Source organism: Mustelus asterias, chromosome 6, assembly GCF_964213995.1.
Source record: "Mustelus asterias chromosome 6, sMusAst1.hap1.1, whole genome shotgun sequence".
In the NCBI taxonomy this organism is placed as follows: domain Eukaryota; kingdom Metazoa; phylum Chordata; class Chondrichthyes; order Carcharhiniformes; family Triakidae; genus Mustelus; species Mustelus asterias.
The window spans coordinates 6,966,556-6,984,143 of NC_135806.1; the positions used below are offsets into that span (position 1 = coordinate 6,966,556).

At 41.8% G+C, this 17,588-nt stretch overlaps 1 protein-coding gene across 1 annotated transcript; it reads left to right on the forward strand.

Annotated features, from left to right (window-relative positions):
- Window positions 1–302: 302 nt before the first annotated feature.
- LOC144494741 (dnaJ homolog subfamily A member 1-like) lies at window positions 303–16,747 on the forward strand. Its single transcript, XM_078214025.1, has 9 exons — window positions 303–436; window positions 3,777–3,924; window positions 4,778–4,958; window positions 10,735–10,839; window positions 13,116–13,343; window positions 13,837–13,951; window positions 14,030–14,145; window positions 14,422–14,522; window positions 16,324–16,747. The coding sequence occupies exons 2-9, from the start codon at window positions 3,793–3,795 to the stop codon at window positions 16,540–16,542; spliced, it is 1,197 nt and encodes a 398-aa protein (XP_078070151.1). The 5' UTR covers window positions 303–436; window positions 3,777–3,792; the 3' UTR covers window positions 16,543–16,747.
- Window positions 16,748–17,588: the final 841 nt, after the last annotated feature.

Genomic DNA, 17,588 nt, shown 5'->3' on the forward strand with positions numbered 1-17,588 from the left:
AATCCAACAGGTTTATTTGGCACTGCTCCTTCATCAGGTGAGTGAAGAATTGTGTTTACAAACAGGGCATATATATTTTTCTATGTTGATCTTCAATTGCTGGAGACTCCAGATCAACCTGGAGGGTTGCCAACGGGGGAGGAGGACGAAAGCAAACCACCTCCTGCTTCGGTGCTGGGAGACGTGTATTGTGCAAGTTTCCAGAAGGTTCTGGATGGATGGGTGCTGCAATGATGTGGAGGAGGGTGGCGAAATTGCCACTGAGCGCCAGCTGGCCCCGCGCATGCCCGGTCACAGGATCAGGTACTCAGCACTTCCGGGCCGGTGACGTCGGCACGCGGCTGCGCGGCGGGGACCCGGATGAGCCGGCGCAGCGCAGAATTTTCTAGAAGCGAGCCGGCGCCTCCAGATCCCTGTGGCTGCGAGCGGCTCCGAGGTAAGCGGCAGCCCCGCTGACAGGACTCTGCCCGCGGAACATTGCTCCTCATCTCCGTCAGCGGGGGATTTCTTTCACCGAATGATCAGGGGAGGGAGCTGGAAAAACTCTTTTTATAATTTATTTCAAATCATATTTCCGTCGAGGCAATTCCGGCACCCGCGCCTGGGGGGGGGGGGGGGTCTTTCACAAAGGTATTTGTTAAAAAACTAACTATAGATTTTGATGGGAATTGTTTGTTATTTTTATCCGCTGGGGGGACAATAGCCGCGTTGCGGTTTTTTTCCCCTCTGCCGGTTTCGGCTCCGATCTAAAGTTGAATAGATTGAGACCCGCTCGCTGAGCTCCACTCCTGTCTCTGTTGGGCTGTTACACGGACTGTATCCCGGGGAAAGCCGCCATATATTGGAGATACCGCGCTCTGTCTGTCTATCTCTCTCTCTCTCTCTCCCCGCCCCCCCCGGTGTGATTGAGACACGAGGACCCCGTTCTCCTCGCTCCCCATCCGGCCGGCGCGTCACTTCCGGCAGCCCATCACGTGACTGAGTACTCACGCCCCCCCCCTGTGTCTGTTGGGGGGAATCGCCACTGAGCCCATTCTCAAAAGCTGAACCTACCCCACCACCTGCCTCTTAATAGTATCTCTACAGTGCAGGAAGAGACCATTCGGCCCATCAAGTCTGCACTGACTCTCAGACAGAGCGTCTTACCCAGGCTCTATCCCCGTAACCCCATGCATTTACCCCACTACTCTTCTCTCCTCCCTCCCCCCGCCCCCCCCCCCCCCGGACACTAATGGGCAATTTACCATGACCAATGCACCTAACCTTATCTCATAACCAAACCGACTCAAGAACAGCTTCTTCCCTGCTGCTGTCAGACTTTTGAATGGACTTACCTTGCATTAAGTTGATCTTTCTCTACACCCTAGCTATGACTGTAACACATTCTGCACTCTCTCCTTCTCTATGAATGGTATGCTTTGTCTGTATAGCGTGCAAGAAACAATACTTTTCATTATGTTAATACATGTGACAATAAATCAAATCAAAAATCATCTTTGGACTATGGGAGGAAACTGGAGCACCCAGAGGAAACGCACACAGACTGTGCAAACGCCACACAGTCACCCAAGGTTAGCAGTCAAACTCTGGTCCTGGGTGCTGAGGCAGCAGTGCCTGGTGGGGATCCAACTTCGTGCCCCCTGTTGAGTGGGGTGAGAGAATCACCACTGAGCCCATCCTCGAAGCTGAAACCCCCCCCTTTACAGGATAGCATCCCGACTGCAGGAGGAGACCATTTGGCCCATTGAGTCTGCACTGACCCTCGGACAGAATATCTTACCCAGGCCTTAACCCTGTGCATTTACCCCACTACTCCTCCCCATCTCCCCAGTCTTTGGGCACTAATGGGCAATTTACTGTGACCAATGCACCTAACCTGCACATCTTTGGACTGTGGGGGGGGAAACCAGAGCACCCGGAGGAAACCCATGTAGACACACCCAGACCATGCAAACTCCACACAGTCACCCAAGGTTAGCAATCGAACCCTGGCCCCTGGTGCTGAGGCAGCAGTGCTAACCATCATATCACCCCTAAATGAGCATTTGTTGCCCATTTGCAATCTCTTCCTGCTGTGTTGTCCCCTTCCAAATCTCTTCCGTCTTTCTTGGTATTTCATGTTTGAATCCCTCCGATCATGCTTTCCATCCCTGTCACAGTACCAAAATGGCTTGTATAAAAGTCACAAATGACAGGTAAACTATTCCTTCTCGTTTTTTGTGCCTCAGCTGAAGTCTTTGACATAGTTGATCACAGCTTCTTCCTGTGCGTTTCCATTATTCAGCAGAGTGAAATTGAACTCACCTGATTCAATCCTTATCTGTCTAATTGTAGTCCGTGTCATGTGCAATGTCATCACTAGCTGTTCCTGCATTGTTGTTTCTGTTGTCCTCAAAATCTGTCCTTTACCCCCTCCCATTCCTCATGTCCATTCTGCCTTCAGTAACATCATCCTGAAATACTCAGCAGTTTTGACAGCATCTGTGGAGAGAGAACAGAGCTAACATCTTGAGTCTGGATGACCCTTTGTCACTGACAATGGGTCATCTCGATGCAAAACGTTAATTCTGTTCTCTCTCCACAGATGTTAAGGTTTTCCAGAATTTTCTGTTTTTGTTTCAGATTCCAGCATCTGCAATAAATTGCCTTCCTCCTAAAACACTTGGTTTTAACATGTATACTGACCCAATACAACTCTATCTCGCCACTCTCTCTGACCTCTCTACTCTGTCAGGCTGTTTGTCCAACATCTGTAAGTATTGGCTGTGCAGAGGTTTCCCTCAGCTGAAAATATTGGAAAGACCGAAGCCATTGTCTTTGGTCTCCATCACAAAATCCACTTACTGGCTCCATCCTTCTTGCTGGGGGTAACTGTGAGGCTGAACTACACTGTTTACAAGATTCGTGTCATATGTCACCCCAAGGTGAGCTTCTAACCACATATCTGTGGCCATCAGCAAGACCATCTACTTCAAACTTGGGGCATCGCCAAACTTTGCCTTTGACTCATCTGCCTCTGAACCCCACATCCATGCCTTTGTTACATCTAGATTTGACTATTCCAGCACTTGCCTTGCTGGCTTCCCCCATTTTACCTTCCATAGACTTGAGGTCATCCAAAACTATCCTGCCCGTGTCCTAATTTGCACCAAGTCCTGTTCACCCCATGCTTACTGACCTACACTGGTTCTCAGCTAAGCAACAGCTTGATTTTAAAATTCTCATCCTTGTTTATAAACACTCCATGGCTTGCACCTCCCTATCTGTAATTTCCTCACGACCTCTTGAGAACTCTGTTAGTTTTAATTGTGCTACCATTGGTGGCTGTGTCTTCAGCTGCCAAGGCCCTAAGCTCTGGAATTCCTTCCCTAACCCTCCCTGCTTCTGTTCTTGCCTCTTTTTATCCAAGATGCTGCTTAATTCCACTCTCCTTGACCAAATGTTAGCTCAATCTTTTGCTTTATAAAGCTCCTGTGAAGCACCCTGGGGATATTTTATTAAACTAAAGGTGCTATATAAATACAAATTGTGGGATATGTGGTTTGCTGGTGATTTCGGTTTCCATTGGAGGATGTTTTAAATTTCATTGCTCTGTTTAGAGTTGCTATGGCGTTATGGGAAAGCTTGATCACCAAACACCACAATAAGGTTGATGTAACTGCTTTCCTCATCTTGTCTGTAGTGATTCAGGATGGTTACTAATTGTGATGATAATTGCTACTTTTTCCACCATCAGATTATGACATTTATTATCTTCTAAATTTACTTTTTATCAGACTCCTACAGTGAAAGATGGTGAAGGAAACTGTATTCTACGATGTTTTGGGGGTTAAGCCCAGTGCAAGTGCTGAGGAACTCAAAAAGGCCTATAGAAAACTAGCTCTGAAATATCATCCTGACAAGAATCCAAATGAAGGTGAAAAGGTAGTTGTGTGTATCCAAAATTGTTTCAACTTAAAACACAATTGTTAATAGCTACCAAGCATTATTGGTACGTTTCTGTGACTGGTCACATGATGAAACCTGATTTGCATTGTGACCTTGTAAATAGAATCCGTAGCAACAATGACTTGAGAGCAGTATTCGCTGAGATCACTACCCCCTCTTGCCAGTCTGTTTTAAGAATGTACCTACTGGTGCATTAAATAGATATTAATCTGCAGAGTATGAATGCAGGCAACAACATATAGACAAATGGCTATTTGAGAAATTTCAGTATTAAAATTTGCAACCATTGATTTTAATGTGTTTTTATTCTAATTGTGAAGTTGCATTGTTTTTAAAGAATAATAGAGGCGGTGTGTTTGAATCAACTATAGTGAGAAGATGACTATCCTCTGTGGGACTGAATCTCAGTGTCCCACTGGATTAAATGATACCTTGTTTTGTTTCGGGTTAGTGCTGATTATTTTGGGGTTTTGTTTAAATTGGAATGTTTCTTGCTGCTGCATGTTGTTGAAAATAAGGGAATGGAGTTGGCAGGTGAAACTATCCTGCTTTTGTGTGGAAAACAATTCATTTGTGATAGTTGACCTACAAAGAGAAATTGCTCTGTATAAATTGAAAAATTCTTTTGAAGATGAAGAGACATTTCTAACCAGATGTCTAGCTCCAGCACCTGCCACCAGTGTGGATTCGTAATCTGTGTGTACACATTTGAAAACTAGATGTTTGTTACCTAATATTTAGGTGTTATTAATTCAGGCAGTTTAGTTTAAGCTATCTTTAGTTACACTAATTTGGCCTTGTAGGATAACTTGTTTCCTCTGTGCCACAGTTCAAACAGATTTCTCAAGCTTATGAAGTACTGTCAGATCCCAAGAAACGAGAACTCTATGACCGAGGTGGTGAGCAAGCTATTAAAGAAGGTGGTGGTGTTGGGGGAGGATTTGGTTCGCCTATGGATATCTTCGATATGTTCTTTGGTGGAGGAGGCAGAATGCACAGAGATCGGCGAGGTAAAGAATGTCCTCTTCTGGTTTTTCGTGCATGTGTTCATTATTTGACATTAATTTTTTTAAAAAGCTGTCAGCAATCGGGAGTAAAATGAACATTCCAATTTCCACACCTCCAGCCCCCACCACTAGTGATATAATGGGTAAAACATAATGGGAAGTAACCAACCTATTTATTTTTCAAAAATAGTAAGTCTCACTTGACAGCAGCTTCTCTTGGTTGATATTAGATTTGAGTGCTCACTCTGGTAACCATGCTGACAAGGTCTGAATAGCCAGTTGAAACTGCTTGAAGACCCAATTTTACTGAGATTGGCAGAGCCTTAAATATTTGGTTCTGCTTAATGGGCTATAATTGGTATCTTTGCAACTGATTCCTTCAGTTGCAACTTTACCTTCACGGGAGTGGAGACAGCCGGAACTGCGAGGTACTTGCTGTACTAAGGTGATGATAAAGAGAGAGCCAGGCTTAGGGCCTTCACTTACCTTCTCGGGAGCCTAGACAGCCGAGCCTGCGAGGGACACACTGAAGAAGCCAGACTTAGGATTTTCAGTTACCTTTCTTGAGAGCGGAGACAATTGAACCTGCGAGGGACACAGTGTGCTGAGGCTGCAGGTGATATCACAGGAAAATTATAATTTCATTGGTTGGTAAGTAATTACTAATTTGAATGGCCTATTCTAAGTTGCTTTCAGATTAACGGTAATAAGGAGAAATAGTTTACAGATCAAGAAACTAAAAACCAGATGAAAATTTAAAAAAAAACAAATTAGAAACGAATTCAATACAATAGGAATAGCGGGCCAGGCGATGTGTTGTACCTGCATGGTGTGGGAGCTGGTGGACCCCATTTTGGTCCCTGTGAACACAGCTGTAATAAGTGGTGGTTGTTTGAGGCGGCACGGTAGCACAGTGGCTAGCACTGCTGCTTCACAGCTCCAGGGACCTGGGTTCGATTCCCGGCTTGGGTCACTGTCTGTGTGGAGTTTGCACATTCTCCTCGTGTCTGCGTGGGTTTCCTCCGGGTGCTCCGGTTTCCTCCCACAGTCCAAAGATGTGTGGGTTAGGTTGATTGGCTATGCTAAAATTGCCCCTTAGTGTCCTGGGATGTGTAGATTAGAGGGATTAGCGGGTAAAATATGGGGGGATATGGGGGTAGGGCCTGGGTGGGATTGTGGTCGGTGCAGACTCGATGGGCCGAATGGCCTCTTTCTGTACTGTAGGATTTCTATGATTTCAAGAGTTCCAGACACTGCAACACATAGGGAGGGGGAGAGGTACCTACATGCTGTGTTTCAGGAGGCAGTCACATCCCTTAGAATAACCACCTTGAAGAAAAGAAAAATGTAATCTTAATTAGGGATAGTATAGTTAGGGGCATAGACAGAGTTCTGCTGAGGGAATATGAGCAGCTCAGGGCTAAATTTAAAAGCAGAACCAAAAAGATGGTAGTATCAGAATTACTATTTGAGCCATGTGCTAATTGGTACAGAGTCAATAAGATTAAAAAGGTAAACGTGTGTCTCAAAAGTTGGTGTGTGAGGAATGGTTTTGAATTCATGGGACATTGGCACAATTATTGGAGAAGGAGGGAGCTGTTCCAATGGGACGCTCTTTATCTGAATCATGGAGCCGGAGTCCTGGCGAATCACATAACTGGGGCTGCAGATAGGCTTTAAATTAAGTAGAGGGGGTGGGTGGGGGGACGGATCTGTTGCATGGAAAATTAGAAAATCAAAATTTAAAGGAGAAGGTAAGAGTGCAGGTTAATGATGAAGTGGATTGTTACCAGAACATAATAAAGGACAATGTGTGAACGTCATTTTGCAACAAGGAATTGCGACAAGAATAGGGAACTTTAGTAATAGAACAAACTTAAAGACCTTGTGTCTGAATGCACAAAGCATTTGGAACAAAATTAATAAGTTAACAGTACAAATAGAGACAAAGGATTATGATTTGGTGGCAATTACTGAGACATGGTTACAAGGAAACCAGAGCTAGGAATTGAATATCCAAGAATATTCAGTATTTTGGAAAGATAGAAAGGAAAAGGAGGTGCTGTAGCTTTGTTAGCGAAGGAAGGGATGAGTGGTGTAGTGAGGAATGATACAGACACTGGAGATCAAGTTGTGAGATCAGTCTGGGTAGAAATAAGAAATAGCAAAAGAAAGAAGTCCCTGGTAAGAGTAATCCATAGGTCCCCAAACAATAGTTCCACAGTGGGGCGTAGTATAAATCGGGAAATAGTGGGGGATTGTAAGAAAGGTATGGCAATAATCGTGAGTGATTTTAATATGCACATAGACTGGATTAATCAAATAACAAGGGTAACATTGAGGGATAGTTCATTGAATGTATTAGAGAGAGGTTCTTGGAGCAATATTGTGGAATCAACCAGAGAGCAAGTTATTCTGGATTTGCTATTGTGTAATGAGCAGGGATTAATTACTAACCTCCTAGTTAATGATCCTCTAGGGAGTAATCATTGCATAATAGAATTCAAAATTCAGTTTGAGGGTGAGAAATTGGAGTCCCACACTCGTATCCTGGAGTTTAAACAAAGGTAATTACGTAAGCATGCCTAGTGGACTGGGCAGGAAGGCTAAATGGTAGGACATTGGCAGCTAATTTGTTGGAGATATTCACTTCCTCCCAACTAAAATGTATTCAAGAGAGGAAGAAGGATTATAAGCGAGGGAAAAACATCTGTGGCTAAGCAAGGATGCTGAAGACATAATAAAGACAAATACTAAGGCGTACCATATTGCAAAGGGCAGTGACGGGCTGGAAGATTGGGAAACTTTTAAAGGTCAATAAAGAGTTAATAAAAAGAGCAAAGGTAAATTATGAAAGAAAACTAGCACAAGATATAAAAATAAATAAAAGCTTCCATAAATATGTAAAAGGAACAAGAGTAACTTAAGGTCCCTTGGAGGGACCTGAGTCAAATGTGAGCAACACAGAAATGATGGAGATGCTAAATCAATGTTTTGCCTCAGTTTTCACAGTGGAGGACACTAGTACCATCCCAATAGTAACACATAATGCAGAGGAAATGGAGGAACTTAGAATAATCATTATCAGTAGGGAAATGGTAAACTATTGGGATTGAAGGAAGACAAGTCTCCAGGGCCTGATGGCCTACAGCCTAGGGTATTAAAGGAAGTGGCAATGGAGGTAGTGGATTCATAGGTTATAATATTCCAAAGTTCCCTGGATACGGGAAATATGCCTGTGGATTGGCAAAATGCTAATGTACCACCCTTATTCAAAAAGGGAGGGAGGCCAAAAGTAAGAAACTATAGACCAGTTGGTTTAATGTCTGTTGTTGGGGAAATTATTATTAAGGAAGTAATAACAGGACACTTGGAAAGTCAAAAAGCAATCCATCAGTCGGCATGGCTTTACGAATGGGTAAATCATGTTTGACTAATTTGCTAGAGTTCTTTGAAGATGTAAGAAGCCAAATGGATAATGAGGATTCTGTGGGCGTAGTATATCTGGACTTCAGGAAGGCATTTGATAAGGTGCTGTACAGGTTAATACACAAGGTAAGATCACATGGGGTTAGGCGTAATTTATTAGCTTGGATAGAAGACTGGCTAACTGACAGAAGGCAGAGAGTTGAGATAAATGGGTCCTTTTTTGTTTGGCAAGATATAACTAATGGTACCACAGGGTTTGATCCTTGGGCCCCAACTATTTACAATCTATATTAATGACTTGGATACAGAGAAAAAGGGTATTATAGCCAAATTTGTAGATAATTCTAAAATAAGTGGGACAGTAAGTTACAATGAGGAAATAAATTTAGAAATGGATGTAGATAGGTTAGGTGAGAGGGCCAACATGTGGCAAATGGAGTTTAATGTGGATAAGTGTGAGGTTATCTATTTTGGTTGGAAAAATGGAAAGGCAACTTGTTTATCTAAAGCAGAGAGAATTCGGGGTGCCATAGTGCAGAGGAATCTGGGTGTTCTTGTGCATAAGTTGCAGAAAACTTCTTACTGCAGGTAAGAAGGAAAGGAAATAGAATTTTGGCTCTTATAGCAAAGGTATAGAGTACAAAAGTATGGAAGTATTGCTACAACTATGCAAGGCATTGGTGAGACCACACCTGGAGTACTATCTACAGTTTTGGTCCCCATTTTTAAGGAAGCATGTAGTGGCGTTAGAAGCAGTTCAGAGGAAGTTCACTAGATTGATTCCAGAGATGAGGGATTTATCTTATGATGAGAGATTGAGCAGTTTAGGCCTATACTGTCGAGAGTTTAGAAGAATGAAAGGAGATTTAACTGAGGTATAGAAGATGATCAAATGTATTGACAAAGTAGATGTAGAGTGGATTATTCCTTTTATGGGGCAATGGTCATAGTTTTAGGATAATGGGCAGCAGATATAAAACAGAGAAGGAAAAACTATTTCTCTCAGTTAAAGTTTTATTTATTAGTGTCACAAGTAGGCTAACATTAACACTGTAATTATGTTACTGTGAAAATCCCCTAGTCGCCACACTCTGGTGCCTGTTCAGGTACACTGAGGGAGAATATAGCACGGCTAATCCACCTAACCAGCATGTCTTTTGGACTGTGGGAGGAAACTGGAGCACCCGGAGGAAACCCACATAGGCACGGGGAGAACGTGCAAACTCCACACTGACAGTGACCCAAGCCAGGAATTGAACCCGGGTCCCTGGCGCTGTGAGGCAGCAGTGCTAACCACTGTGCCATCACGCCGCCCTGCTCACCTCAAAGTGGGTGGTGACTGTGGAATTCACTATCCCAGAGTGTGGCGGATTCTGGAACATCTAATACATGGACAGATTTTTAATTAGTGAAGGGTTATGGACCATAGGCAAGAAGGTGGAGTTGAGGCCAAGACAAGATCAGCCATGATCGTATTGAATGGAGGAGCAGACTCGAGGGGCTGAATTGTCTACTCCTGCTCCTAGTTCTCATGTGCTTATGATTCTTAAAATATTGGGGTGGAAAACAATGGTGTGAAGAGCTTGGCCAATTGTGCTGAACATAAGTTGAAAGCACTGAATACAAGACAAATTCAAGATACACGTATCTCATAAATATTTAAGATGGTATCACTATTTGCTATATATTAAAAGCAGAATGTTTCATTCCACTTAAGTACTGGACCTTTGCACAGGTAAAGAAATACAACAATTATTTAAGATTTGGTCTCGACTCTCCACTTTTTAATGTGAAGACTAGTTTCAATTGGCAGTGCAGATAGGGGACAATATCTAATGTTAGTGTTTGGCACTGGAATTTTTATATGAACTATTTTAGCGGTTGGGGAGAATAAAATCAATTTTGAGTGCCTTAAACAGCATCAAATACATTTGTCGTTTCACTTTGTGAGAATTTGGATTTTTGTCAATACTTGCAATCTATTCAATTGAAAATACAATATTAAACAAACAGCAAAATCTGAACTAACTTTAAAGCAACAATAATGAACTTTTTTTCCTCTACCCTGCAATTGAGGGAAAGTCCATTGGCCTTGGGCTTCTGTCTGGTTTGACAGTAAGCACTTTGAAAAATCTGACTTCCACTTAGCTAATAGGGGAAAACCTGTACTTTCTTCAGTAAATATCTGGCTGATAAGCTGGAGAAAGATCATGTGGTAAACTCATGGTAATTTGTGCAATTAATGGGACTTGCTAAATATTTCCTAGCATTTTCATTAGAAATTATATCACGTGAACACAGCCTTGGCAATTAATGTAATTAAGTGATTTTTCTTTTTAACTGTCTGCAGGGAAAAATGTGGTCCATCAGCTTTCTGTGTCATTGGAGGACATGTACAATGGTGCCACTAGGAAATTAGCACTGCAGAAAAATGTAATATGTGAGAAATGTGAAGGTAAGCGACTTTTTTGAAATGATGGTTATGATTTTGGAAATGTATTGCAGCAAATAGAGATCCTTTTCACTTTCACTCTCTTCTCCACACACTGCCCACCTGCCACCTCACCCCCCAAACACGCAAACAACCATACCCTTCAAGGATCCAAGGAATTTCAAAGATCTGTGCAACTGACTGTCTGCACTCTGTTAAAGCAGAGTCAGGGAACAGTGGAATTTAGATTGTAGGCCTGGTTAGAAATAAGGACTCGAGGCAAACTATTAAGGTTGAAAGACAAATCTATGCTATGCCCTTGCATAGCTGGGGGATACCAAGGGTAGCTTACACTATAAAAGCCCACTGAGCTCCCACCTCACTGTCTTTAACAAATCCATCCATTCTCCCAGTTTCTTAGCCTTCACATCGTGCAATCATTGTTACCCACACTTTTGCTCTCAACTCTTTCCCTCCCTTCCAGAGTCGTGCTAGTTTGCCTTATCCTTGCCTTCCATTTCACCAGCTTCCATATTCAATGGATCATCCTCCAGCATGATACCACTCCATCACATTCATCTGACCTTCCCCTTTCAGCAATCTGAAGATAGTTTCCTTCCCAATGCCCAAGTCCGTTCCACAGTCACCCCTCCCAGTGTAAACACTCAAGATGCAGCATCTGCTGTTTTACCTCCTCCCTTCCATCCTCCAGGGCTAAAAACACTCAACCAGTACCTCTGCCTTGTTTTTTTACCCCCCTCCAGATAGGTGCTGTTCGTGATTCTGCTATTTCCCATTTTCATCTCCTTTAGAATTACCTTTTTATTTCTTGTCCCAATATGACCTGCTTTTGCCTTGCACCATAATCTCATTTGCTATGTCATCTTGCTCCTGCCTTCTACCCTATCACAGACCTACTCTTTTTTTTTGTTCTTGCCCCCATTCTTTTCCCCTTTCCATGCCCCTATATTTGCTTAAAATCTATTACATCTCTAATTTTATCCAGTTCTGATGCAGGGTCATTAACCTGCTGAGTAGCTTTAGCATGTTCTGTTTTTTTGTTTTTCATGTGTCTAGTATTTTGCTTTTGCGATAAATTGATTATTTCATTGTTTCTATAATTTTCTATCTGGTACTATCACATCCCAAAAATACTAATTTCATCTGGCTCCTACCTTACTACTACAATCTCCACTACCCTTTGTCTCCCCATACTCTCAAACAACAGGAAATTACCCTGGTCACCTGTGGGGGGTTGAGTGTTCCCCATATAGTATTTGATGGGTACCAGCACATCTCCCACTGCCTCAATGTAGGACTCCCTTTCCCATAACCACTGATTCTTCTCTTTCTCTTCCATATACTACCTATTTGCATACACCAGTATCCCACTTTAGATAACTTTTTGAGTGCAGAAAAATTATAAAGCAATACATGATCAAGATGCTCTTTTCCATGTGACATTATGATTTATGCTGAAATATTAACAGTTAACATGCAACTTTACTCACTTGTCTTCAACAATTCATTATGTGGCATTATTGACATATTTAACCCTCCCATTCATTAAGTAACACAGGCTGACATCTTCCCTGTAAAATATTTACCTCATCTTGACATTTTGGCAATGTGGTAGGAAGTTATGTACAGTTTCTCAAGTGTTATACTTCCATGTATTTTGTGATGTGTTTTGTAATTGTCATTTCCTGTTGACTTCATACTTGTCTCCAGTAACTCTCTAAGGTATTTTCCACAGCAACACCCACCTGCAGCTTGTTGCAAAGTTGAGCCTAATGCTCCTACTCGGAATTGCCTGCCACCACTAACAACTTTGACGTGGTTTGCTGCCTTTCTCTGCCACTCCTGCCAAAATAAACCCAGATCTTTATTCTGAACCATGATTAGAATTTGATTTTGTCTTTATAATGTCACAAACTCCGCTTTTTTTCCCCGCACACTCACAATTGCTTGTCCCTGGACCAATCATATTATCACTCTCCTCAACATTTCTAAACAACTACTTGTGCACTGTGATGAACACCTTGCTGTTGTTGTTCATAAGTAACTTTAATCCACATAATCGCAATTTTACACTGCTAAATCATAGCAGCTGGCTCTGCATACCAGAATGTGGCATCAAACTCATCAGGAGTAACATGACAGGTGTTACATTAGATTATTTTTAACTCTTGCACTATCTTCAAACAGTGAAATGTCTGCTGTGTGCAAGTGATATTTTGATTTGTCTGCTGTAACCATTTCCCGCTCCCCCCTCTGATTTTTCTCACCCTTTTTTATAGGTCGTGGTGGTAAGAAAGGGTCGGTAGAGTGCTGCCCTGTCTGTCGTGGATCGGGTATGCAAGTACGCATCCACCAAATTGGACCAGGCATGGTTCAGCAAATTCAGTCTGTGTGCCAAGAGTGTCATGGCCAAGGAGAACGCATCAGTCCCAAGGATAGATGTAAAAACTGTAGTGGAAGAAAAATTGTTGTGGAAAAGAAGATCCTGGAAGTTCACATTGATAAAGGTATGATGAAGTGATGGTAGATTTAAAACCATGGATGGGAATCTTTCTCTCCACCCACCCAGAGAATCCCTGGCTGACACGGGTTGTTTGGACCTAGAGCGGGGTTTGAAATTTAGCATAGCGGTGACACAGGCCTGTTGGGAAAGTAACTTTTTGTATTTCTGGGAAGAACTTGTTTTGCACCCACTTTGATGCTTGGAGCAATTTTATTTAAGATCTCCAGCTTAAACTAGGCAAAATATGAAAGATTAGAGTTCCCAATGATAAGCAGAATTTGAACCCATTCCCATTCAACACCGCTGAAGCTACAGAGTACGATTTATGCATACCCATTTCACTAAAGTTGTGACATTTATGATATGTTCCTATGAAACTCTTTTGTGTCCTTTCCAGTTTTCTCACACGAATGGGTTTTGAAAGGTGGTTGGGGAAGAGAGGGTACGTTTTTGTAGAGATTCCAGTCTGACATCTTTTTGTTTCTTGTGGGACAAAGGAATGAAGGATGGCCAGAAACTAACATTCCATGGTGAAGGTGACCAGGAACCTGGCTTGGAACCTGGGGATATCATCATTGTGCTCGATCAAAAGGAGCACAGTGTCTTCAATAGGTAATGTCTTTTCAAAGGTTATATGGCTGATGTCTGTGACATAAACTGACATTTATGATTCTTTGCTTTTTATTTTAGGCAGGGGGAGGATCTTGTTGTTCATATGGAACTGGAGCTGGTGGAGGCTCTGTGTGGCTTTCATCGCCCAATCACAACTTTGGATAAACGAACTATAATCATTACATCACATCCTGGTAAGTATCAGTGAGGATGACTGGTTCACTGGGTAATCTGCTGTATGTCTGATTGTGTGGCTTTGATCCATATTTACCCATAAACTGTCAGTGTCACCTTGTAAAATCATTCTGGAGTAGAACATGGTCAGCCTTTGCTGTTTGAAGCTGAGTAGAAGGAATTTAGCTAGCAGTAGCTGAAATGTTGCTCTGAGAAAAACATTTACCCAAAAAAGGGTATTTTTAACCTGGGATTCCGAAATGTTTGTTAAATGTTGTTTCTTGTGTTTGTTGCAGGCCACATTGTTAAACACGGAGATATCAAGTGTGTGCTGAATGAGGGAATGCCTATTTATCGCAGGCCATATGAGAAAGGTCGTCTAATCACCCAGTTCAAGGTATGTAGTTTTTAAAAAATATAATGGTCAGTAACTTCCTCATACTTTGCTTTGGATTTTAAATTTGATTGCCAAATGTATGTTAGTATAAATATTGAACTTAATTTCCCAGCTAGTTTCAATGGACTGAATTAGATGAACAGTAGACAAAATTGTGGCCCGCATAACTTATTGTTGTTCCATTTTAAGAATCAGATTGGATAGTATACAGTTAGGTCTAGGGTTAAAGCCATATTTTTGCCTAATTTGGCAAGTCTTGTGTACCCCTTTGGGGCAAGAGTTGCAAAACATGTAACCTGGGGAGAGATTACTTTAACCACGTGATACTGATTCATCCCAAAATGAAATGCAGAATTTGTAACCCAAGGTAGAACTGACCCCACACGTCTATCTGTCTGGACTGTTCAATCAATTCCACATACCTGGCTAAATTCCTGAAGAATTGAAAGCACTTGCTCTTGATATGTAAGCAAGGTTACACTGGAGTCTTATGTCCATTTACTTTGAGCAGGAGTACGGCTTCCTTTTAAGCATGTGACGCCTGTTCTTGAATGAAGGTACAGCTCCTATTGAAATTTTTTAAGTGGGTGTGTAGGAGCTAGTTTGAAGCTAAATATTAAACTGGCTTTCACTTAATTTACAGTTCAGCTAACACACAGACTTGCAGAGCCAGTACTCTGGTTGAGACGTTTCTTTATTGTCCAGGCCTGGTCAACAAATGCTGGAGGATGATTTGGGGCAATTCCAAATCACAAATTGCATTTCTCCGTATTACAATTGTGCAATGTGAAAAGACATTTGCCCATCTCCTGCTTCACCCCAGTTGGGTATGAGCCAACCATTATTAGCACGGATTATTTACCTTGGCCAATAACATTTACCCTCTGACAGCATGTGATTTTGTGGACTTTGACTCTTAGTCTTATGGTGCATGCACAACCTGTTCATTCGCCTGTCTCCAGGATTGTCTGGAGTCCATACTGCTGAGTCGCTTTCTCCCTTCGCTCAGTAGCTGTATTGTTCCAAAGAATGTGGCTTTTTTCACTTGACTATTTCCCATCATACCTTAGAAATGATTTTAGTCAAGGTATATGTAAAAACATGTTTAAATTCCCTTAAGTGATTGTGTGTCTTTATGCAAACAGTGACTTCTCTATTCCATATTTACTATTGTTCTTTTTTAGTCCCAAGTTATTCTAAACTCCCTCCTTCAGGGTAGTACTAGGTATCTGACAGCTATTTGAAAAGGTGAATTGTTTTGACCCCTGGACCAGATTGTGGGGCCGTATTGCCTGCCGCAGTCTCTGATTTTTTGAAGTCAATACAACATTCTTATTGCAATATTAAATGCTACACCAAGCCTCAGAACAGTGGATAGTCGAGATTCCCAGGTACCGTTTCGATACCATTTTGAAGCTTGAGGGATTGCTGAGATCTTGGCCAAATTTGATCCTCCAACCATAATAGATTCTAATGTTTAATTGCTGGATGAGGGAACCTTAATTTGCATAAATTAACTGCCACCTTTATCTAAAATATCTGACTATTTCAGAAGGTACTGCAAGTAGCTGAGATGCTTTAGTACATTGTGATGTAAAAGGTGTAACTTTAAACTCTTACTGCAAATGTTGCTTGTGGGAGCTTAAAAGTTTGACTATACACAAATGTACAGGTAAAGTTGTAGTCATTGACCCTGTGATCAATTTCCATATGACAATAAGTTGGCATGAATGTCAGCATTTCTGTGTTTGTAGAACATGCATCTTAACTGAAGCTAATTAAGTATTTTTCTTGCCTTTAGGTGAATTTTCCTCCGAATGGCTCCATCCAAACAGAAAAACTAGCTCTTCTAGAAAAGTTGCTCCCGGCACGACATGAGGTTGACATCACTGACGACATGGAACAAGTAGATTTGGTAGATTTTGATCCGCAGCAGTCAAGGCAACGCTACAATGGTGAGGCATATCACGATGATGAGGACGATCACCCCAGAACTGGGGTTCAGTGTCAGACCTCGTAAAAACAGGCCTTCTCTCTGACTTCAAATTGTGTTTGTTTGTGGAAGACTTGAGTATGAAGACTGCAACCTCAATCATTGTACATGTTTAACATCCATGGTTGCATTGGTTGTAATTGGAGGGTAATGCTTTTGTGTACTCTTGAATGTTTATTGGTGTACTCAACTTGTATTTAAATAAAGATACTGTCTTTGGGGGCTAATTTCACTTCAGACTTTTTGTAAATCTGAATTAATGATATAGTTGTGAGCTGGAACTCCAGTCTTTGATTTTCAGCTACTGGCCTTGAGTATTATTATTAGAGAATGTTTGTTTGAAAGAATTGTATGGCAATAACCACTACCTCAAGTTGAGTGATCTCTAATGACAGACCCACATCGTAAGAAAGCAGCAAATTATAGACCAGTTAGCCTAATTTCAGTCATTGGAAAGTGCTGGCATTTAGTAAGTGATTATGAAAGAGGAAGTTTGACAGTTGAGGTTGTACATTTAAATAAGGGAGAAAAGCTGTCGATGCGCTATATTGAAAAAAGGTGATATTGGCATGGATAGAAGATTGGTTAATGGACAGGAAACGGATGAATGGGATATTTAAGTTGGCAACATAACAAACAACTTGGATACATTATACCATCAGTAAACTGAGCTTCACTATTCTCATTTTATCTAAGTGGGAATGTGAGCTGAGATTACAAAGGGGCTGCAAAGACGTACAGGTTAAGTGAGTGGGTAACACTGGCAGATGAAGTGTGAGGTTATATGCTTTAGTGAAAACAATGTGTGTGAAACCTTGAAATGTTGGTTTAGTGGTTTAAATAGTTAGGAAGGCAAGGGTGGAGTACAAGAATAAAGTTGTCACAACTAGTTTCGACAACACATCTAGAGTACTGTGCACACTAATCCATAGTGGATTGGGAGGTAGTACATTTGAAGGTTCATGGGATGAGGTGGTCTAAATTTAAGCAGCCTGACCAGGTAGAGGCACTTTCCCTTCTGTGAAATCTAGATCAGGCTGCAATTAAAAGTCAATTTACAACAGATGAGAAAC

What these genes read in the sequence shown, in the direction of transcription:
- LOC144494741 (XM_078214025.1), top strand. Translation starts at nt 3,793, where the DNA reads ATGGTGAAGGAAACTGTATTCTACGATGTTTTGGGGGTTAAGCCCAGT. An exon ending in AATGCACAGAGATCGGCGAG is followed by an intron (nt 4,959 to 10,734) that starts GTAAAGAATGTC and finishes AACTGTCTGCAG; the next exon opens with GGAAAAATGTGGTCCATCAG. An exon ending in GTCTAATCACCCAGTTCAAG is followed by an intron (nt 14,523 to 16,323) that starts GTATGTAGTTTT and finishes TCTTGCCTTTAG; the next exon opens with GTGAATTTTCCTCCGAATGG.